At 38.0% G+C, this 19,656-nt stretch overlaps 1 protein-coding gene across 1 annotated transcript in view; it reads left to right on the forward strand.

Moving 5' to 3' along the window:
• Window positions 1–19,656, forward strand: part of LOC126418518 (gastrula zinc finger protein XlCGF48.2-like) — an 89,331-nt gene that overhangs the window by 17,843 nt on the left and 51,832 nt on the right. The window contains exon 2 of the mRNA XM_050085318.1: window positions 6,357–6,601. Within this exon, the coding sequence (XP_049941275.1) occupies window positions 6,357–6,601 (245 nt within the window). The remainder of the gene's footprint in view (window positions 1–6,356; window positions 6,602–19,656) is intronic.

Below are 19,656 nucleotides of genomic sequence, written 5' to 3' on the forward strand. Positions count from 1 at the left end.
TCCTTCATCAGGGAGGAGAGAGGGGAAAGAAAGGGAAGAAGGGAAAGTAGATTCAGTTACTCACAACCCAGGTTATGAAGCAACAGGGAAAGGAAAACAGGGAGGGTAGCAAGGATGGAGGCATGGTTGTCAGAGGGAAGCCAAAGATATTCTACTGTAAGTACTGTGCCAGCTTCAAACCAAAGAGGATGCATACAGAAGTAAAGAGGTATATAGTATAAAGATAAACACAACTATGTAAGATGAAAAGATGCATGAATGGCTAAAGAGGAAAGGGAAAGAGGAGAAGACTGAAGAGTAAATGGGAGTGAGGTTGTTTAACGTAGGTTCAGTCCAGGGGGATGGCGGGATGAAAGGATGTGTTGGAGTGCAAGGTCCCATCTCCGCAGTTCAGAGGGACTGGTGTTGGGTGGGAGAAGCCAAATGGCACATACAGTGTAGCAGGTTCCTAGGTCCCTAGAATTATGCTGGAGGGCATGCTCTGCTACTGGGTATTGGACATCTCCTAGGCGGACAGTTCGTCTGTGTCCGTTCATGCACTCAGCCAGTTTAGTTGTTGTCATACCGATGTAAAAGGCTGTGCAGTGCAGGCATGTCAGTTGATAAATGACATGTGTAGTTTCACACGTGGCCCTGCCTTGAGTTGTGTATGTTTTACCAGTAGCGGGGCTGGAGTAGGTGGTTGTGGGGGGATGCATGGGGCACGTTTTGCAGCGGGGTCCGTTACAGGGGTAGGAACTGCTGGGTAGAGAAGGTAGTCTGGGAATATTGTAGGGTAACAAGGATGTTACGGAGGTTAGGGGGGGGGGGGGGGGCGACGAAAGGCAACTCTGGGTGGTGTGGGGAGAATTTTGTCAAGGGATGATCTCATTTCGGGGGTTGACTTGAGAAAGTCATATCCCTGGCGGAGTAATTTGTTGATGTTTTCGAGGCCAGGATAATATTGGGTGACAAGGGGGATGCTTCTGTGTGGTCTGGGGATAGGAACATTGTTGTTGGACGGGGAGGAATGTATTGCTCGGGAGATCTGTTTGTGGACAAGGTCTGCAGGATAGTTGCGGGAGAGGAAAGCACTGGTTAGGTTATTGGTGTAATTGTTGAGGGATTCGTCACTGGAGCAGATACGTTTGCCACGAAACCTAGGCTGTAGGGAAGGGAGCGTTTGATGTGGAATGGATGGCAGCTATCAAAGTGAAGGTACTGTTGTTTGTTTGTGGGTTTGATATGGACAGAAGTGTGGATGTGAGCTTCAACAAGATGAAGGTCAACATCCAGGAAGGTGGCTTGGGTTTTGGAGAAGGACCAGGTGAAATTCAGATTCGAAAAGGAGTTGAGGTTATGGGGAAATTAAGGAGTGTTTCTTCACCATGAGTCCAGGCCACAAAGATGTCATCTATAAACCTATACCAGGCCAGGGGAAGCAGCTGTTGGGTCTTCAGGAAAGCCTCCTCCATGCGGCCCATGAAGAGGTTGGCATAGGACGGAGCCATCCTGGTTCCCATGGCCGTTCCCCTGATTTGTTTGCAGGTCTGGCCTTCAAAAGTGAAGTAATTATGGGTGAGGATGAAGTTGGTAAGTGTGATAAGCCTCATAGCAACAAACCTAGCCTAGCCACCCTACTCAATCTCCCCATCCCAGCACATACCCCACACAGACCAAATCTCAACTATAACCACAGTCAAATGCCACATATCACCAGTCCCAATTCAGTTCTAAACCTCTCATCCAGATCCCTCTCTCCTCCAGAGACATCTGTTCTATCAAAAGGCTTAACCTTTAGCCCCACACCTAAATTTAACCACACTGCCCTGGTTAAAGATCTCCTCTCATTCACCCGGAACCTCAACTGGAAATATCACTTCACTACCCAAACACAGCCCCCAAATACTAGACCCAGTGTTGAAACCTGTCTAGAACAGTTCCGACCGCGTTCTCAAAGGGATCCTCCTACCCTCCCCCAAAACCATCCCTTGCAGACATTTCAGGAATTCCTCACATCCAGTGTTGCCTCCCAGTCCTTCTTGAAGAACATCCTGACAACCCCCAACATCACCCCAGCTGAATCCCGTGCCATTAAAGAGCTGAAAATAGACCGCTCTATTGTCATCCTCCCGGCGGATAAAGGCTCCACAACTGTCGTACTTGACCGTGTGGAGTATGACTTTCTCAAGTCAACCCCCGAAATGAGATCATCCCTTGACAAAATTCTCCCCACACCACCCAGAGTTGCCTATCGTCGCCCCCCTAACCTCCGTAACATCCTTGTTAAACCCTACAATATTCCCAGACTACCTTCTCTTCCCAGCGGTTCCTACCCCTGTAACCGACCCCGCTGCAAAACCTGCCCCATGCATCCCCCCACAACCACCTACTCCAGCCCCGTTACTGGTAAAACATACACAACTCAAGGCAGGGCCACATGTGAAACTACACGTCATTTATCAACTGACATGCCTGCACTGCACAGCCCTTTACATCGGTATGACAACAAATAAACTGGCTGAGTGCATGAACGGACACAGACGAACTGTCCGCCTAGGAGATGTCCAATACCCAGTAGCAGAGCATGCCCTCCAGCATAATTCTAGGGACCTAGGAACCTGCTACACTGTATGTGTGTGCCATTTGGCTTCTCCCACCCAACACCAATCCCTCTGAACTGCGGAGATGGGAACTTGCACTCCAACACATCCTTTCATCCCGCCATCCCCCGGGACTGAACCTACGTTAAACAACCTCACTCCCATTTACTCTTCAGTCTTCACCTCTTTCCCTTTCCTCTTTAGCCATTCACACATCTTTTCATCTTACATAGTTGTGTTTATCTTTATACTATACACCTCTTTACTTCTGTATGCATCCTCTTTGGTTTGAAGCTGGCACAGTACTTACAGTAGAGTATCTTTGGCTTCCCTCTGACAACCATGCCTCCATCCTTGCTACCCTCCCTGTTTTCCTTTCCCTGTTGCTTCATAACCTGGGTTGTGAGTAACTGAATCTAATTTCCCTTCTTCCCTTTCTTTCCCCTCTCTCCTCCCTGATGAAGGAACATTTGTTCCGAAAGCTAGGAACGTAAATTTTCGGTTTTGTTTAACAATCTTTTTGTTGTGCCTATCTGCATCTCAACATCTCCAGCATGTGGTGAGTAGCAATCTATACTTTTCATAATACTGGCAGGAAAGTCAATGATATGTATTGGGAACAGATTTGTACCCGATATACTACCCCGAGGAATGACTATGTTTGTATGTTTCTGTCTGACAATTGTTTTACTATAAATTTATGATCATCAGACTTGTGAACTATCTCTGATTTTTGACACCATATTCCAGGTACGATAGGAACCACTATTTTTCCTATTTGTCTTACAGCTACTGCTTCTGGGTATTTAACAGAATAAAAATTATGTTTTTGCAAAAAGACAGACTCTCATTAATTCATTATTTTTTTCTACAATTATGAGAACAGAGCTTAAAATTCCATTATGCTAGTGCTTCTAGTTTGTTTAGTTTTATTTTAGTATTATTTTATGGTCAGCAGCATCAAAAGCTTGGGACAAGTCTAAGAATATATCTGTGACACAGTCGTCCTTGTCAATAGCTTAAAGCACCACTTTTGCAAACACTGTATTTGCCAATATTGTACTTCTCCTACTTTAAATACCAAATTTTACATGGCTAAAAGGATTGTACCTTTCTTTCATTTGTGATGAACAAAAGGACTCAGTTATTATGTTTGTTAATGGGTTTGTATGCTGTCTGTGCACACTTCGAGAACAGAGAGTGCTGCATCTATGCCTGTCTGGCTTCTTATTTTTTAATTTCTGTATTGTCCTCCTTTGTTCAAACTCTGTTGTGGGAGACATCATTATTGTGTTTGCTGTGTAATGCAGTTTACATTCTCTTAAAGGGAATGATGACTGTCAGTTACTGTGATATTTTCGTATTCTGATGTGAGGGTAGCAGTGATACTAGTGGGAAGAATAGCCTGAACTCAACTAATTTTTGTTCAGTTTGGTGGTTTTTTCCAAGTTTGAATTCTTTGCAGATTAAATTTGTCTGCCACAAACTGCCATTGAAAATACAGGGCAATTCGAAGGAATATAGCAGTTTCAAATGGATAAAACTTGTAATGTGGTGTGATACTTCAATAAGAATCACAGAGAACGTACAAGAAATTTTTTAAAAAATTCTGCAGTTTTAAGGTTCCAGTACGACTCTCCTTGGTCAGGTAGACAATTTTTAAGCCTTACTTCATTTCACTCCGTATATTTTGAAGCACACGCAAACTCTTTGATGCCAGTTCATTTAGAAATTTGCATTTTGAGTTATGGAATTGTTTTCAGCAAGAGAGGTACATACATAAAGTCTTTTATACAACTCTATAAAAAGAAACTGACGGGTGTCAAGAGATCTAACTGACTGAGATCAGTACACAGCATCATCATGTCCAGTATGACCGATCCAACTGTTTGGAAGAATATGGGTGTGCCCCATCTTGTTGACAGATGTAATCTGTAGAACCCATATCAAGCTGTGGCAGGCAGGTAACTGATTTTTGAAACCCTTAGCTCAAAGAAGAAAAATGGATCACACAATTTTTGTGCTGATGTCACACAGATTACATTACCTTCCAGTGAGTCATCTAGACATTGAGTTATAGGCAAAGATTTTTCTTTGCCATATTTTCGAATTTCATGCTTGTTAACCTTGCTACTTGGTGTAATGTTGCCTCATTGCTAAAAATTAAGCATGCAACAGATATTTCTTTCTCCATTGCTTTCACCATTGCTATAGCATAATCAATATATTTGACATAGTAAAATTTGAATTGTGTGTGCAAGGGTGCCCATATGATAGTTTCTGGGCGGGGGGACGGGAGCTATAAATTTTTTTTTTCAGATCTTACCATGTTAGAACTATGTGATACTGACTTTTAAATTGTTTTCTTGAAAGAAAAACACCTTAATATAATATATTTTTTCCTTTCCCAGAGAACTAAGGGGGAGGGGGGTGGCGTTCCCTTAACCATAGGTATGGGCGCCATTGTATGCATGGATCCATTCTAAGCATCCTTTTGAGGACACACTAAATCACTGTGGCACATCTAGCCCAATACTGTCTTTGTACATTGATTTCGTTGGACTATGTTCAAACAAAACATGGATTCTTTCAACTTTTTATGCTGATGCATATGGCCAGCTGGCACTGTTCCCTTTGAATGAATATCTTATTTCTTCAAACTGCCAATACCATCTCTGAATTTGGATGTGCTTTATTTTTATTTGATTTTAGTCTCTAGCGTTTATTTACTGGTGGTCAAGTCGTGGTGAGACAGTCACAGGAAGGCTGAATGTGGTTCACTGCAGCCGAATTGTCCAGGGATACCTCACACAGTTCTACATTTTGTATTTATTCTAACCTTGTGGCACAATGCCTATCCAGTCAGTACAGTTCTCAGCTAGGGGAGGGAACTATTTTCTGAGTCAAGGTTGTATACCAGCCTAGATTCTGTCAAAACTAGTGTGGGAAACTGTCTAAAATCTACACTAAGGCTAGATTGTGTATCATGCCAATGGTTGCTAATCTTCAGTTCGAATTCAATCCGGGTCTGTCTTTCTTATTGTCTTGCAAGATAGCTTGCTGTGCATTAAGCTATATAAACAGGCTCTGTAGATGTTAAAGATATTGGTAACAGATAATTCCAGTGGAAATAGAATATGGAAGACAGCTTTCCAAAAGGAAGAACTGTTCTAAGGTAGTTGTACATGATATCCCAGACATTAGCATGGTATTTTGAATGATAGTTGGGAGACCAGCCTGAGTCTTTGGATGCCACTAAAGTTAATGCTGTTGATAGGAAATTAAATATGTGCCAGAAGATGGATCTTGAGTAATTATCACTGTTTACAATACAGGTAGTTGGGTCTTTTATCAGCAGACAAAACTGGTAATGAAGGAATGAAGTATCAAATTAGATTTCCTTGTTTGCAAAAGAATATAATGGTGGAAACAAGATGATGTAAGATTAGAAATTGCTGGGAGACTTTGCAGAGGCAGAGGCAATTGGATGTGACAGGAACATGTGAAGATGTTGGGAAATGTATTGGGTGAGGTATCATTATAATTTCATTTGTGCAAAGAATAGCAAACCAAGTTCAATGTGACTTTATACCTATTCCATTATCTATAAAGCACAACCCATATTGCCCCTTTAGATGTATTAGCAATTTTTTTGGACTCAATGCCTAGCTCAAAGTCCAATTATAATATTAAATTTGACTTTCAAAATAAAGTTACAGTACTCTCTGACATTTTGCTGTCACAAAAATGCAGGCTTTTTATTTACTTTTTCAGACAAGTCGAAGGAACTCGGCAATCATACATGTGCTGAACCCCAAAATGGACAAATAAAAGGTACAGCAGTAGAATCAGTAAAAGGAAATAGACATCAAATCAATGGTGGTGTTGACGATGATGTTGATGAAGAAGAAGAAGATGATGATGAAGAAGAAGAAGACAGTGGTGACACAGATGATAGCAAATCTGATTTACACAAAGAAATGTTAGCAGAGTGCCAGCAAATGCACCTGGAACAACAGGTTAGTATCCTACTGCATAGGATGGAGTGACTAACGTATTGATAGGTCATTATAACTATTTTTTGCCATTTGAAAGAGTTCTCGAAACTGTTTTGACATTGATTGAACTCTAGTAATTTAGAAAATTTCTTATAAGTAGGTTTTATGACTAATTTTACATGAATTAATTCACCTGTTTTCTTTACAATGTTGGCTATCATGAGAGCATTAACAATAGTTGGCCCTAGAAATTTGTGATAGATGTCACATTTACAAGTTCCTATGTGGGTATTCATCAAGTATGGGAATCTTAGTGCATGTAGAAGCAATTGGACTGTATTTTCCCATGTTTTGTCTATTGGAAATATATGAGTTTACATTGGAAATATATAAGAGTATACATTAGAAACAAAAGAGATGTTTCACTTTAGGAACTAGCCCAGTGACTACATTTGTATACCTTTCCTTCTAGAATTGTCAGCACAAATTAATGTAGTATCATTATTGTTACAACTTTGGTTAAATGGTAAAGCCTGTGAGTGAACTTGCCTGCTAAAAATTTCCATTATATTTATAGTTGTTGTGAAACACCTTGAACTGTTTTTATTTTTTATCCCCCAGTGAAAGCTCCATAACTTGCAATAAATGTGGGATTGTCATTGTAGATAGAAAGAAAGAGTGCACTCATTAAATCTAGTCAAGCATACAAGTGATGCTGTATTTAAAGTTTTCACCACAAAAATACTTCAATTGCAAGGGAATGGGGAAAGAATGACTGTTTAGTCAGATTACTTATCAAGAGAAGTGCGCCACATGAAGGATGGAAAGCAAGTTTAAACAAACAGAAGGATGTGTCAGAGAAGTTGCTCAAGAGAGCAAAAAGTCTAAGTTGCACTGATAGATTTACACTTCGTATGAAACTAATTAATCACAGAGACATAAATCGTGGATTCGAATAAATTTATCAATGATTAATGTGTAGGACAAGATGGACTGCATCTAAACAGGTTAGGGTCGGCAACATTGTGCAATATGTATAGTGGTATCAGTAAGATCATACTTAATAAGGGAAACTAGTATGCTGAGATGGGAGTGTAAAAAGTGATAATGAAGTTGAAACGAAAATACACAAACAGCATTTCAAAACAGATGCCATTAGGAATATTCAAAAAAGTAACAACACGTTCGTAATGCAATTGAACATAAATGGGTTAAGTTCAAACTACACAAATGGCAGAGAAACAAAACTTAATGACTTGAAAATCATTTTGTCAGAAATACCAAATATCAAGGTTGTATGCTTGAATGAACACTGGCTTACAAAGAATAGTATCAAAATCTTAAATAACATTGATAATTTTTATGTTACCAGCAGCTTTTGTAGGAATAATTTAACTTGAGGAGGATCGTGCATACTTGTGGAAAGATCAGTGGAATATATAGCAAGACTCGATTTCAGTTCCCTTAATGAAGAATGTATATTTGAAAGCTGCTGCTTGGAGTTAGGGCAAAATATTGTAATCTTATCTGTGTATAGAATTCCAGGCACAGAAATAATAAAACCTTTTTTTGAAATTCCACTGTCTATTGCAAAAACTTCAAAAAGAAACCAAGAAAATAGTCATAATAACTACTGATTTCAACATAGATCTAGCAAGTGAAGCCAATAACTCAACAAAATTCATTGATACGATTCAAATTTAGAATTTTCTGATCCTTGTGCTCTGTTTAAAGAGTTGCCAGAAACAATAGAACCTTGCTCGAAAAAAAACCTACACCAAATGCCAGTTCAGCAAAGAAAATATGAACTTATTCTATCATAGATTAAACAAGGTGGAGTGGGCTATAGATCATAGTATTTCATGCTCTGAAAATTGTGCTACTTTCTTGGCCTACACGTTTTTAATGTAACTTTTCCCCTTACTGTACATCATAAAAATGTAGGAAATAAAGTAAAGTGGATTACTGAAGGAATAAAAATTTCAAGTGCAAGAAAAAGACAGCTACATAGGGAACTAAAACATAGCAAATGTCCTGATTTTGTTGCCCATGTAAAAGATTACAAAAATATGTTTAAAAATGTTGTAAAGGCAGCTAAAGAACTGGCAAATAATAGATTTATATTGGATAGTGAAAACAAATCACAAGCATTATGGTCAGTGATCAAAGCTGAAACAGGTGCCACAGATAGAGGCCATGATATTTCTGAAATCAATATAGAGGATAAAACTATTGTAAAACCTGCTCAGATTTTTGAATTATTTAATGAATTTTTTATAAATTTAAACAAATCTGATGTCAATGTAGCAGAGTACCCAGACAAAGTAAATTTCTTCAACAGTGAGCAGTTTGATGGTGAATTTTTCAGTACTTTTCCAAAAATACTGTAAAAGATATAGAAAATGTGATCCTATCACTAAAATGTAAAACATCAGCAGGATGGGATGGGATACCAACAAAAGTGTTAAAAACAGTCCCTAAAATAATTGCACAGCCACTAGCTACAACAGTTAACCAGTCCCTTCAAGAAGGTTATTTTCCAAACACACTGAAGTACGCAGTAGTTAAGCCACTATTCAAAAAAGGCACAAAAGAACATATGGGAAACTGTCGCCCAGTCTCTCTTCTTCCATCACTATCAAAGATATGTGAAAAGGTAGTCACCATACAAATTCAAAATTTCGTAGAAAAATTTAAAATAATCTCAAAAAATCAGTATGGGTTTCAATCAGGCAAAACCACAGTATCTGCTGTAAATAATTTTGTTGATAAAATTAGTTCATCTCTAGACAACTCACTGCATGCCACAGGAATTTTTTGTATCCTATAAAAAGCCTTTGATAGTGTGAATCACTCCCTGCTACACTGTAAACTGGAAAAGTATGGAATTAGGGGCACAGTATTAGAATGGTTTAAGTCCTATCTAACCAGCTGAAGACAAAGAGTGGTTATAACATGAGAGAGAGGAACTTATACTTTGAAATGGAAAACCATTTCACATGGAGTACCCCAAGGTTCTGTCTTGCGTCCCATACTGTTTTTGTTTCACATAAATTACCTGCCACTTAATATTGGGTGTCACAGTTTTATTTGCAAGTGACACATCTTTAATCATTGAAAGTAACAGTACTGATCAAATTCCACAAACTGCTCTAAATACTTTAGAAAAATTAGATACCTGGTTTGATTTAAATGGGTTAAAGTTAAACATGGAAAAGACTCAGTTAATGCAGTTTAAAACAAAACAAGCAAAATTAAATTATATTCAGGTCAGACACAGAAACCAGGATTTGCAGGAAGCTAGCTGTGTGAAATTCCTAGGAATGCAACTAGATAAAAATCTATCATGGGGATCACGTATACAGTACCTTCCAAATAAATTAAATAGCCTAGTAGTTGCAATGAGAATATTGTACAATGCTACCAATATGGGCATAAGAAAAGTAGTATATTACAGCTGCTTTGAGTCAGTAATAAGGGATGGAATTGTATTTTGGGGTAACTCGAATCATATGTGTCGAACACTAAAATTTAAGAAAACCATCATTAGAAATATGCACAATGTAGGGCGAAGAAAATCATGTCGCCCACTCCTGTTGATATTAAGTGTTCCCTCACTATACATATATGAGCTGATTATCTTTGTACTCAGTAACCCTGATTTATTTGTAGCAAATCATTTTCAACATGATTACAATACCAGAAAGCAAAATAATTTTATGCTGGCCACCCACCGTTTGAAACTTTATGCTCAAACTCCACATTATATGGGTATGAAAATTTATAAAAAAGTGAAAGGAAGAGAATTGCTCAGCATAAATTTAGAAACACTGAATAAATCCTTATATGAAAAACTAGTGCAGAAAAGTTACTATTCAGTAGAAGAATTCATAAATGACAACCTGAAAATTTGAGCAGGAGAGAGCAAGCACTTAGCACTGTTAATGTTAAAAGTCTGTTACTTTTTAAGGAAAATTATTAACTGCTTAGTTAAGTAATTATTCAGAACTGTATATTATATTACTGGTATTATAAGGAAAATTGTAAACCAGTTTTTGGTGTTTTGATGAGTCTTCTGTACCTTAAGTCAATGGCTTGAAATTGTATGTTATGAGACAAACTTCTACTTCCACTTCTACTTCTGGACAGAATACAAAGAACTTGATGAGGGAACTTTGAGAATTTATGGAAACATGGTAATACCAGTGATGATTATTGAAATTTCTATAATTAAGGCCTAATGGAAATGCATAGGTTTGTGTTAGGGGAAACTGTGTTAACAAAGGGGTCAAAACGAGGAAGAAGAGACATTATAGGTCAGATGAGAAGGCTGAATGGAGGAGAAGGACAATGGTGTTTTTTTGAGGGTGGGGGCGGGGTTGAGAGTCAAGACATTACACAAAATATGACAAGAAAGAACAAAGGGGGCAGATTTAAGGAAAAGGAGGAGAAACTATTTGTGTATTTAAAATAGAACTAGAGTGGGCCTGTGGCAATGAGATGGACTGAAAGTTCAAGATGTATAAGGAGTAAGAGAAAAAATAACATATTTTGTCAGGAAAAGGAGAGGAGGAGCAAAGAAGTAGAGGGATATGCATGGAAGGAGTAGAGAAACAGCATAAACCTCCTGGTGGTAGGTTAAAACAATGGTTATAGGAGACTGAGATGGAAGATGGGCACTTGGAAGACAGGTATGGTATGAGATGATAGCATACATTTTGAGAGAAGTCTTTATTTTTAAATGTAGTGATGTCCCTGTGGATTGGAGGGTCCAGATGATACAGGAGAAATAACACTTTCAACCTTTGTTCCATGTTTCAGTACATATTGCCACACAGTCAGCTGATTCCTCAAACTGGGGGGGGGGCTCTATCAGGTACAGGGTCCCACAGGGTTCGGTCTTAGGTCCTTTACTGTTCTTGATATACATTAATGACTTACCATTCCACATTGATAAAGATGCAAAGTTAGTTCTTTTTGCTGATGATACAAGTATAGTAGTAACATCCAAAAACCAAGAACTAAGTGATGTAATTGTAAATGATGTTTTTCACAAAATTATTAAGTGGTTCTCAGCAAACGGACTCTCTTTAAATTTTGATAAAACACAGTATATACAGTTCCGTACAGTATATGGCACAACTCCAGTAATAAATATAGACTTTGAACAGAAGTCTGTAGCTAAGGTAGAATTTTCAAAATTTTTAGGTGTGTCCATTGATGAGAGGTTAAACTGGAAGCAACACATTGATGGTCTGCTGAAAGGTCTGCGTTCAGCTACGTATGCTATTAGGGTTATTGCAAATTTTGGTGATAAGAATCTCAGTAAATTAGCTTACTATGCCTACTTTCAATCACTGCTTTTGTATGGCATCATATTCTGGGGTAATTCATCATTGAGTAGAAAAGTATTCATTGCTCAAAAATGTGTAATCAGAATAATTGCTGGAGCCCACCCACGGTCATCCTGCAGACATCTATTTAAGGATCTAGGGATCCTCACAGTAACCTCACAGTATATATATTCACTTATGAAATTTGTTGTTAATAATCCAACCCAGTTCAAAAGTAATAGCAGTGTGCATAGCTATAACACCAGGAGAAAGGTTGATCTTCACTATGCAGGGTTAAATCTGACTTTGGCACAGAAAGGGGTAAATTATGCTGCCACAAAAGTCTTTGGTCACCTACCAAACAGCATCAAAAGCCTGACAGATAGCCAACTAACATTTAAAAATAAATTAAAAGAATTTCTCGATGACAACTCCTTCTACTCATTGGCAGAATTAAGGGGGGGGGGGGGCAAAAACAGCAACAACAACAACAACTTAAACATTAGTGTCATGCAATATTTTGTGTAATGTATTATCTTGTACAGACATCTTTTATTAACCTGACATGTTCCACATCATTACAAAGTGTCGTATTCATGATCTATGGAACAAGTATTAATCTAATCTAATCTTAAACTTCTTAATACCCTGATGAAAGTCTATCCATAACCTCTGTTACCACTCCTCATCATAACTCATATCATTTATGTCCCAAGTTCTGAATTTCTCAATTAAACATGTAGGTAAATCAGATAATGAGGTAACTTGGTTATATGTTAATATGTTATTGAGTACATGGAAAAATATTTTGGAATATCAGAACTGGCTCATTTTGGACATAGTTTCCTCTGCACTCACATTTGAGGAGGAGCTGTTTACATCTTCCAGAAGAATACCTCTTGATCTTGGTCATTACACAGACCTTAAGTAGACCTCCACAAAGTTAATCTCTGTCTTTTTGACATATGTGGTTCCCCTAGCATCAACATGTCCACTTTCTGTAGGTAATGCTTAATTGACAGAAAAATTCCTCAGACAGTGAATATCTTAACCAATGCACCAATAACTGTACAAATGCTTTAATAGCCTATTAACCTTGCCCATAGAGATATTTCCTGTTCATTTTTACCTCCCTTCATCACACATTTACTACATATGTATCTTAGCAATTATCCATTCTATACTTGGATCTACACTGATTCACTGTTTATACAACTGTAGGTACAATTTACTGAAATTCTGTTTTAAAATGAGAGCCTTATAATTCTTGACTTTGTTCATAAAGCAAAGGTTATCTGTAGTTTCATAAAGTACACCACATCATATGGAGATGACTGTGTTTGCTGTGATTGTTAAAAGATTTTTATTTATGGACACAATCAAAACTATGTACCCACCTGTGTGGCAATGTCGCTAATGCATTCTTGTGTGGTGGTGCTTGACCCAAGGGTGAGCCGGTTGAAATTCTGGTAATGGAAAAAAATTTCAATGCCAGTATTTTGCCAGCAAAAGGGAGAAGAGATGGTAATGTAAAGTTCCTGATCACCAGACTCTGTGCCAGTGTGCTGATTTAAATATCTAACCTCTCCTCAGTGTCTCATGAAGTGATGGCATGTGACACTGTTGATGGTGATCTGTCTGTCAGATGGGAAAGTTAAGATTGTTAGCCTCCTTGGTGCTGTTCGTGAGGAGTAGGCTATGTGTCAGCACCAGTTTTCACCCACACTCTTCCCTCATGATCACTGCCACCAACTTAGAAGATGTTTTGCTGCACTTATGTACTTAATTAGTGAGCAAGTATATAGAGTTGAATATGGAATGGAAAACTGGTGAGATACCTACGCAGTAAATATGTGATGAGAAGAGAGGTAAAATAAAAACCATTCATAAGCATTAAAAGGTAATGAAAATCATGGTGAAAACAAGTTATGTAATGTGTGCTAAACTGGTTTGTTAAAATGAGGAACATAAAAAATTAACCTTCTTTCCTTGCAAGATCATATACAAGATTTAGTCTGTCATCCTTTCCACATAACTGTTATATCCTAATACCAACAGACTAGTAGACCTTGTCTGTAGCACCCATTTGAAAGGAATAATTCAGTTTCTGAACTCTGCCAGTTATTAAAGGGACCATTCTGTCTGCATGTTTATGGGCTCAGTTTCTTAACTTAATATACAGTATAATGAGTCCTAATTGCAATTTTAATTAAATGTTCTTTATTTTTGCTATTTTCAGCCTCATGCTAGCATCATCATGAGACGCTATCCAAAATTATCGTAATCAGTGACAATATATACCACACTACCAATAAAATCACACATTATGTAAGTTGGTAATCACAGTTCGGTGACATCAGTAGTTACATAACTGTAAAGTGGAAATGTGTTATGAGTGAACAATAACACTTTCATTACTGTATAAGAAGGGAAGGAAAAAATTAATGACTCAATAAAACCATAATGAAGTTGTTTTAGATGCTTTGTAAATACACTTGATCACAAAGTACTGCCTCGAAGAGCTTTGTCTAAGTTGTGTACAAAAACACGGTAGTAGATATGAAACTTTTCTATATATCTGTTCATTTACCTCATATTCTGTCTGTCATTACCTCTAGAGAGATATAGATGATTTATCTACATCTTCCTAAAACTAATGGCAGTCAGAATAGCTGATTTAGCTACGTCTCCATAGATGTAATGGCAACCAGAATATGAAATAAATGACCAGATACTTCTTGTGCTTTACTGTGTTACAAGCCACCATCTCTAAATTAAGTCTCAGGAAGAGAAGGTGAAGTAGTAAAAGAAAAAGTGCAGACTACTTTAAAAAATGTAGGATATGAACAAATTTGTGAAACTGAATAACTTTTAATTATTAAATGTAGTGCACCTCAAAAACACCTCCAACTTCAAAGCAAGTTGCTGCTTTTCACCATGCACGCAGAAGTTCTCATAAGGTAAGGGGATGTTTTTCACACTATACAAACATTTCATGAAAACACACACACACACACACACACACACACACACACACACACATATTTAGGAGACATTGCGTGTCAACTTATTTCACTGTTTCACAGCTGTAGCTGGGAGCCAACCTTCAATTCATTTATATCTTAAAGCACAAAAATGTGAATATTCTACAATCATTTCTACGAGAAAGAAATATTTATTCAGCAGTGAAATGTATGCTACAATGAACTGTTTTGACAGGGTAAAACGTTATGCCCAGTCAGGAGAGACAGAGATCTTAATGTCTTCCCTAGTGTGGCACTCTGATTTAATCTGTTAGAAAGCTTTGCGCTCTGTATTCTGTACTATACAATTTTTACCTTTATGTGGTTTTCATTTATAAGTTTCTGTTCAATAGCCCTGCCTCTCCCAATTTTGCTATTAAGAGCTGAAGGCAATAGCAAGAATGTGGGAATTTTTCATACTTGTAATACATCTCAGTGGCACCATATAAGCCTAGTGCAGTAACAGAAAGATAAGAAATTCCCGTTCCTGTATTCATCCAGGTGCATTTGTATGGTCATTATTGGCAGTTTCTGTATATTTAGTGTGTACTTGGTTTTAAAAGAAAGGATCACGTATAACAAGTCTGTTAAGAGGACATCTAGACTAACACAAATATTCATGCTTGCTTGCCTCCTGAATAGTGAACATGTGCAGTAAAATGGAGCTGTCGTGCATCATTATGTAGTGCAGGGGAAGTGCAAAATGTGCAGTGTCTTTGGAGGAATGACCATGTGTTAAATTCACTGTGTCTTAGGCACAAGCTTATATGTTTAATGGCCCCTGTGCTTAAAAGTGGAGAGTAGCTCTTTTTAAATCAATGAAAGGCAGCATTACGACTGTGTTAGGAACTGCAAAGCATAAGTCAGACACACCAACATCAATTTAAAAGACATCAGAGCAGAATATCTAGCTACAGTTAGCAATTATAAACATATAGTGTGACAGTTAGTTGCATGGTGCTGAATTTCATAAGAAAGTAATTCTTGTAAACTCGTATAAAAATATTCCTCAACATAAATTTCCATGACTTCACAAATACGCAGCTATGATTACATTGATGTTTAGACCTACATACTTGTGCAAGCAGTTTTTTGCCTGCAGTGAAGAGAATGAAATCTACAGAAGCTAACTCACAGACTGCAATTTAAAATCTTATCCTGAGATTAGCAGTGCTCAGAAACTGGCACCAGACATCACTGTTTTAATGAAAAGTAAAATAAGTAATGTTAATTGACATCCTGTGTTTATATGTTTATTTAATGTGTGAATAAAATAGTCACAAAATACAAGTTGTCAATTTAAACTTCACCCAAAAATGACGTTCATCGTGTGGCTGCATAAGTCATAAGAAATACCACGTTCATACTTAGAGGCCCCATATTTTTTGTCTCGTCAATAAAATGAAATGTAAGTTTAATTTTATTGTCATTTTGTATCAATGTAATCTTCGTAGAGCTAACATAAGCTGCTGTAGAATAGACTCATTGGCAATAGTTTTTCTTGATGAGCTTTTTGTTCTGATTCCTACTCCCGTACCCACCTTTCCTCAACTGTTACTCACGATGAGCCAGACAGTTGCTGACTACTGACATGTGAGTACGAACCAGCTCTCACAAGCAGATCGGTGAACAGGCCTGGTGTATAATATGCATTGACAAGGCGGAGAAATTATGATTTATATATATGTGGTTGCACTAGTTTTATTTGTGGCTTGATCCAACAGAATTTTTGCTGACCTTGTAGATACGAGTTCTTATAATTCGTAAAGATGATAAAGTTCCTTTAAAGAATTTTATTTGAGCAAATAAGGCAGCACTGTTATAAGAATTGCATAAACAATTGCACTACTTCTACTAACTTCAGAGAGTATTAAATCATACTACTTGTAAAGAGTTTTTGTCAAAGCAAGGAGTAATTTTTTTAAATTAGAAAGCCAGTATAACTCTAACACTTTCCTTTATTTATTTAAAGTGAAATTAAATCGTTCCTTTAACTAAGTCCAATTTTACCACTTAAAAATAACTCTTGGTCTCGTGTAAATAGTTAAGGAGTAAATGAGACCATTCACTGTATAGCAGAAGTGTTGAGTCATTGAAAGGCACTTGTAAAATAGAAAGAAAACTTGCTAGCTTTTGGAATAAATCCCTTGTGGAGCTACAGTATGAGTTACACACAAAACACACACATGCACAGGCACATCTGTGGCCCTACATTGTGTCAGCTGGACACACAGTTGGTGAATTGGAGCTGGCACAATGTAGGGCACAGGTAGGTGTGTGTTTGTGTGTGTGTGTGTGTGTGTGTGTGTGTGTGTACTTACATTCTACTTTACTTTACTACTATACTTACTCTCTTGGTTAGTCTTGTCAGATATTGTGTCATGATGGCCAGTAATTGATCCTGTGTTGAAATTTATTGAACGTTCAGTGCCCTTTTCTTCGGGTTTAGATATACTTCGCCATGAAATAATGCTACCAGTATGTGCAGTGACAATTCCTGGTGTTGAGTGGCCAGTCATTGTACACCAAAGTTCGGGATGGAATAGCGCCATTCCAGTAATTCTCCCCTGACCTGGAGTTCCGGGTGACTTTTCCAAACTCTACCACTTTTTCTAAACCACTGCAGTCCTTTTCCTTCACCCCTAATCCTTCCCCTTCAACCATACTGCCAGAAGAGGAGCCACTGGCTCTGAAAACTTGCATACGTAAAACATTTTTTATATGTGTGTTCACCTGCTGCCACTTGGTGAGTAGACTTTTTATCCATCCAGTTACATTATATTATCTAGAGGTATAGTTTGCTAGTCACCAGGGACCAATGACCTCAGCAGTTTGGTCCCATAGGAACTTACCACCTACTCACCACATAGAGGAGTCACTGACAGGCCCAATGGAAAGACTGCAAAACATTTAAGATTGGTGTTTTCTAAGAAGTATTTTTTTTTTGTCCAAAAGCTAAATGTACAGCAGTCTATTCAGTTCTACCTGTCTTTGACCCAATGCCTCCACTATGTGGTGAGCATTAGTCTATTTTTTTCGTAATATGTTTTCATAATATAGTTGTCATCTGCTTACTGTTGTTGTTGTGGTCTTCAGTCCTGAGACTGGTTTGATGCAGCTCTCCATGCTACTCTATCCTGTGCAAGCTTCTTCATCTCCCAGTACCTACTGCAACCTACACCCTTCTGAATCTGCTTAGTGTATTCATCTCTTGGTCTCCCTCTACGATTTTTACCCTCCATGCTGCCCTCCAATACTAAATTGGTGATCCCTTGATGCCTCAGGACATGTCCTACCAACCGATCCCTTCTTCTGGTCAAGTTGTGCCACAAACTTCTCTTCTCCCCAGTCCTATTCAATACTTCCTCATTAGTTATGTGATCTACCCATCTAATCTTCAGCATTCTTCTGTAGCACCACATTTCGAAAGCTTCTATTCTCTTCTTGTCCAAACTATTTATCGTCCGTGTTTCACTTCCATACATGGCTACACTCCATACAAATACTTTCAGAAATGACTTCCTGACACTTAAATCTATACTCGATGTTAACAAATTTCTCTTCTTCAGAAACGCTTTCCTTGCCATTGCCAGTCTACATTTTATATCCTCTCTACTTTGACCATCATCAGTTATTTTGCTCCCCAAATAGCAAAACTCCTTTACTACTTTAAGTGTCTCATTTCCTAATCTAATTCCCTCAGCATCACCCGACTTAATTTGACTACATTCCATTATCCTTGTTTTGCTTTTGTTGATGTTCATCTTATATCCTCCTTTCAAGACACTGTCCATTCCATTCAACTGCTCTTCCAAGTCCTTTGCTGTCTCTGACAGAATTACAATGTCATCGGCGAACCTCAAAGTTTTTATTTCTTCTCCATGGATTTTAATACCTACTCCGAATTTTTCTTTTGTTTCCTTTACTGCTTGCTCAATATACAGATTGAACAACATCGGGGAGAGGCTACAACCCTGTCTTACTCCCTTCCCAACCACTGCTCCCCTTTCATGTCCCTCGACTCTTATAACTGCCATCTGGTTTCTGTACAAATTGTAAATAGCCTTTTGCTCCCTGTATTTTACCCCTGCCACCATTAGAATTTGGTTGAGAGTATTCCAGTCAACATTGTCAAAAGCTTTCTCTAAGTCTACAAATGCTAAAAACATAAGTTTGCCTTTCCTTAATCTTTCTTCTAAGATAAGTCGTAAGGTCAGTATTGCCTCACATGTTCCAGTGTTTCTACGGAATCCAAACTGATCTTCCCCGAGGTTGGCTTCTACTAGTTTTTCCATTCGTCTGTAAAGAATTCGTGTTAGTATTTTGCAGCTGTGACTTATTAAACTGATAGTTCGGTAATTTTCACATCTGTCAACATCTGCTTTCTTTGGGATTGGAATTATTATATTCTTCTTGAAGTCTGAGGGTATTTCACCTGTTTCATATATCTTGCTCACTAGATGGTAGAGTTTTGTCAGGACTGGCTCTCCCAAGGCCGTCAGTAGTTCCAATGGAATGTTGTCTACTCCGGGAGCCTTGTTTCGACTCAGGTCTTTCAGTGCTCTGTCAAAGTCTTCACGCAGTATCGTATCTCCCATTTCATCTTCATCTACATCCTCTTCCATTTCCATAATATTGTCCTCAAGTACATCGCCCTTGTATAGACCCTCTATATACTCCTTCCACCTTTCTGCTTTCCCTTCTTTGCTTAGAACTGGGT

This window comes from Schistocerca serialis, chromosome 9 (genome assembly GCF_023864345.2).
Source record: "Schistocerca serialis cubense isolate TAMUIC-IGC-003099 chromosome 9, iqSchSeri2.2, whole genome shotgun sequence".
Lineage (NCBI taxonomy): Eukaryota > Metazoa > Arthropoda > Insecta > Orthoptera > Acrididae > Schistocerca > Schistocerca serialis.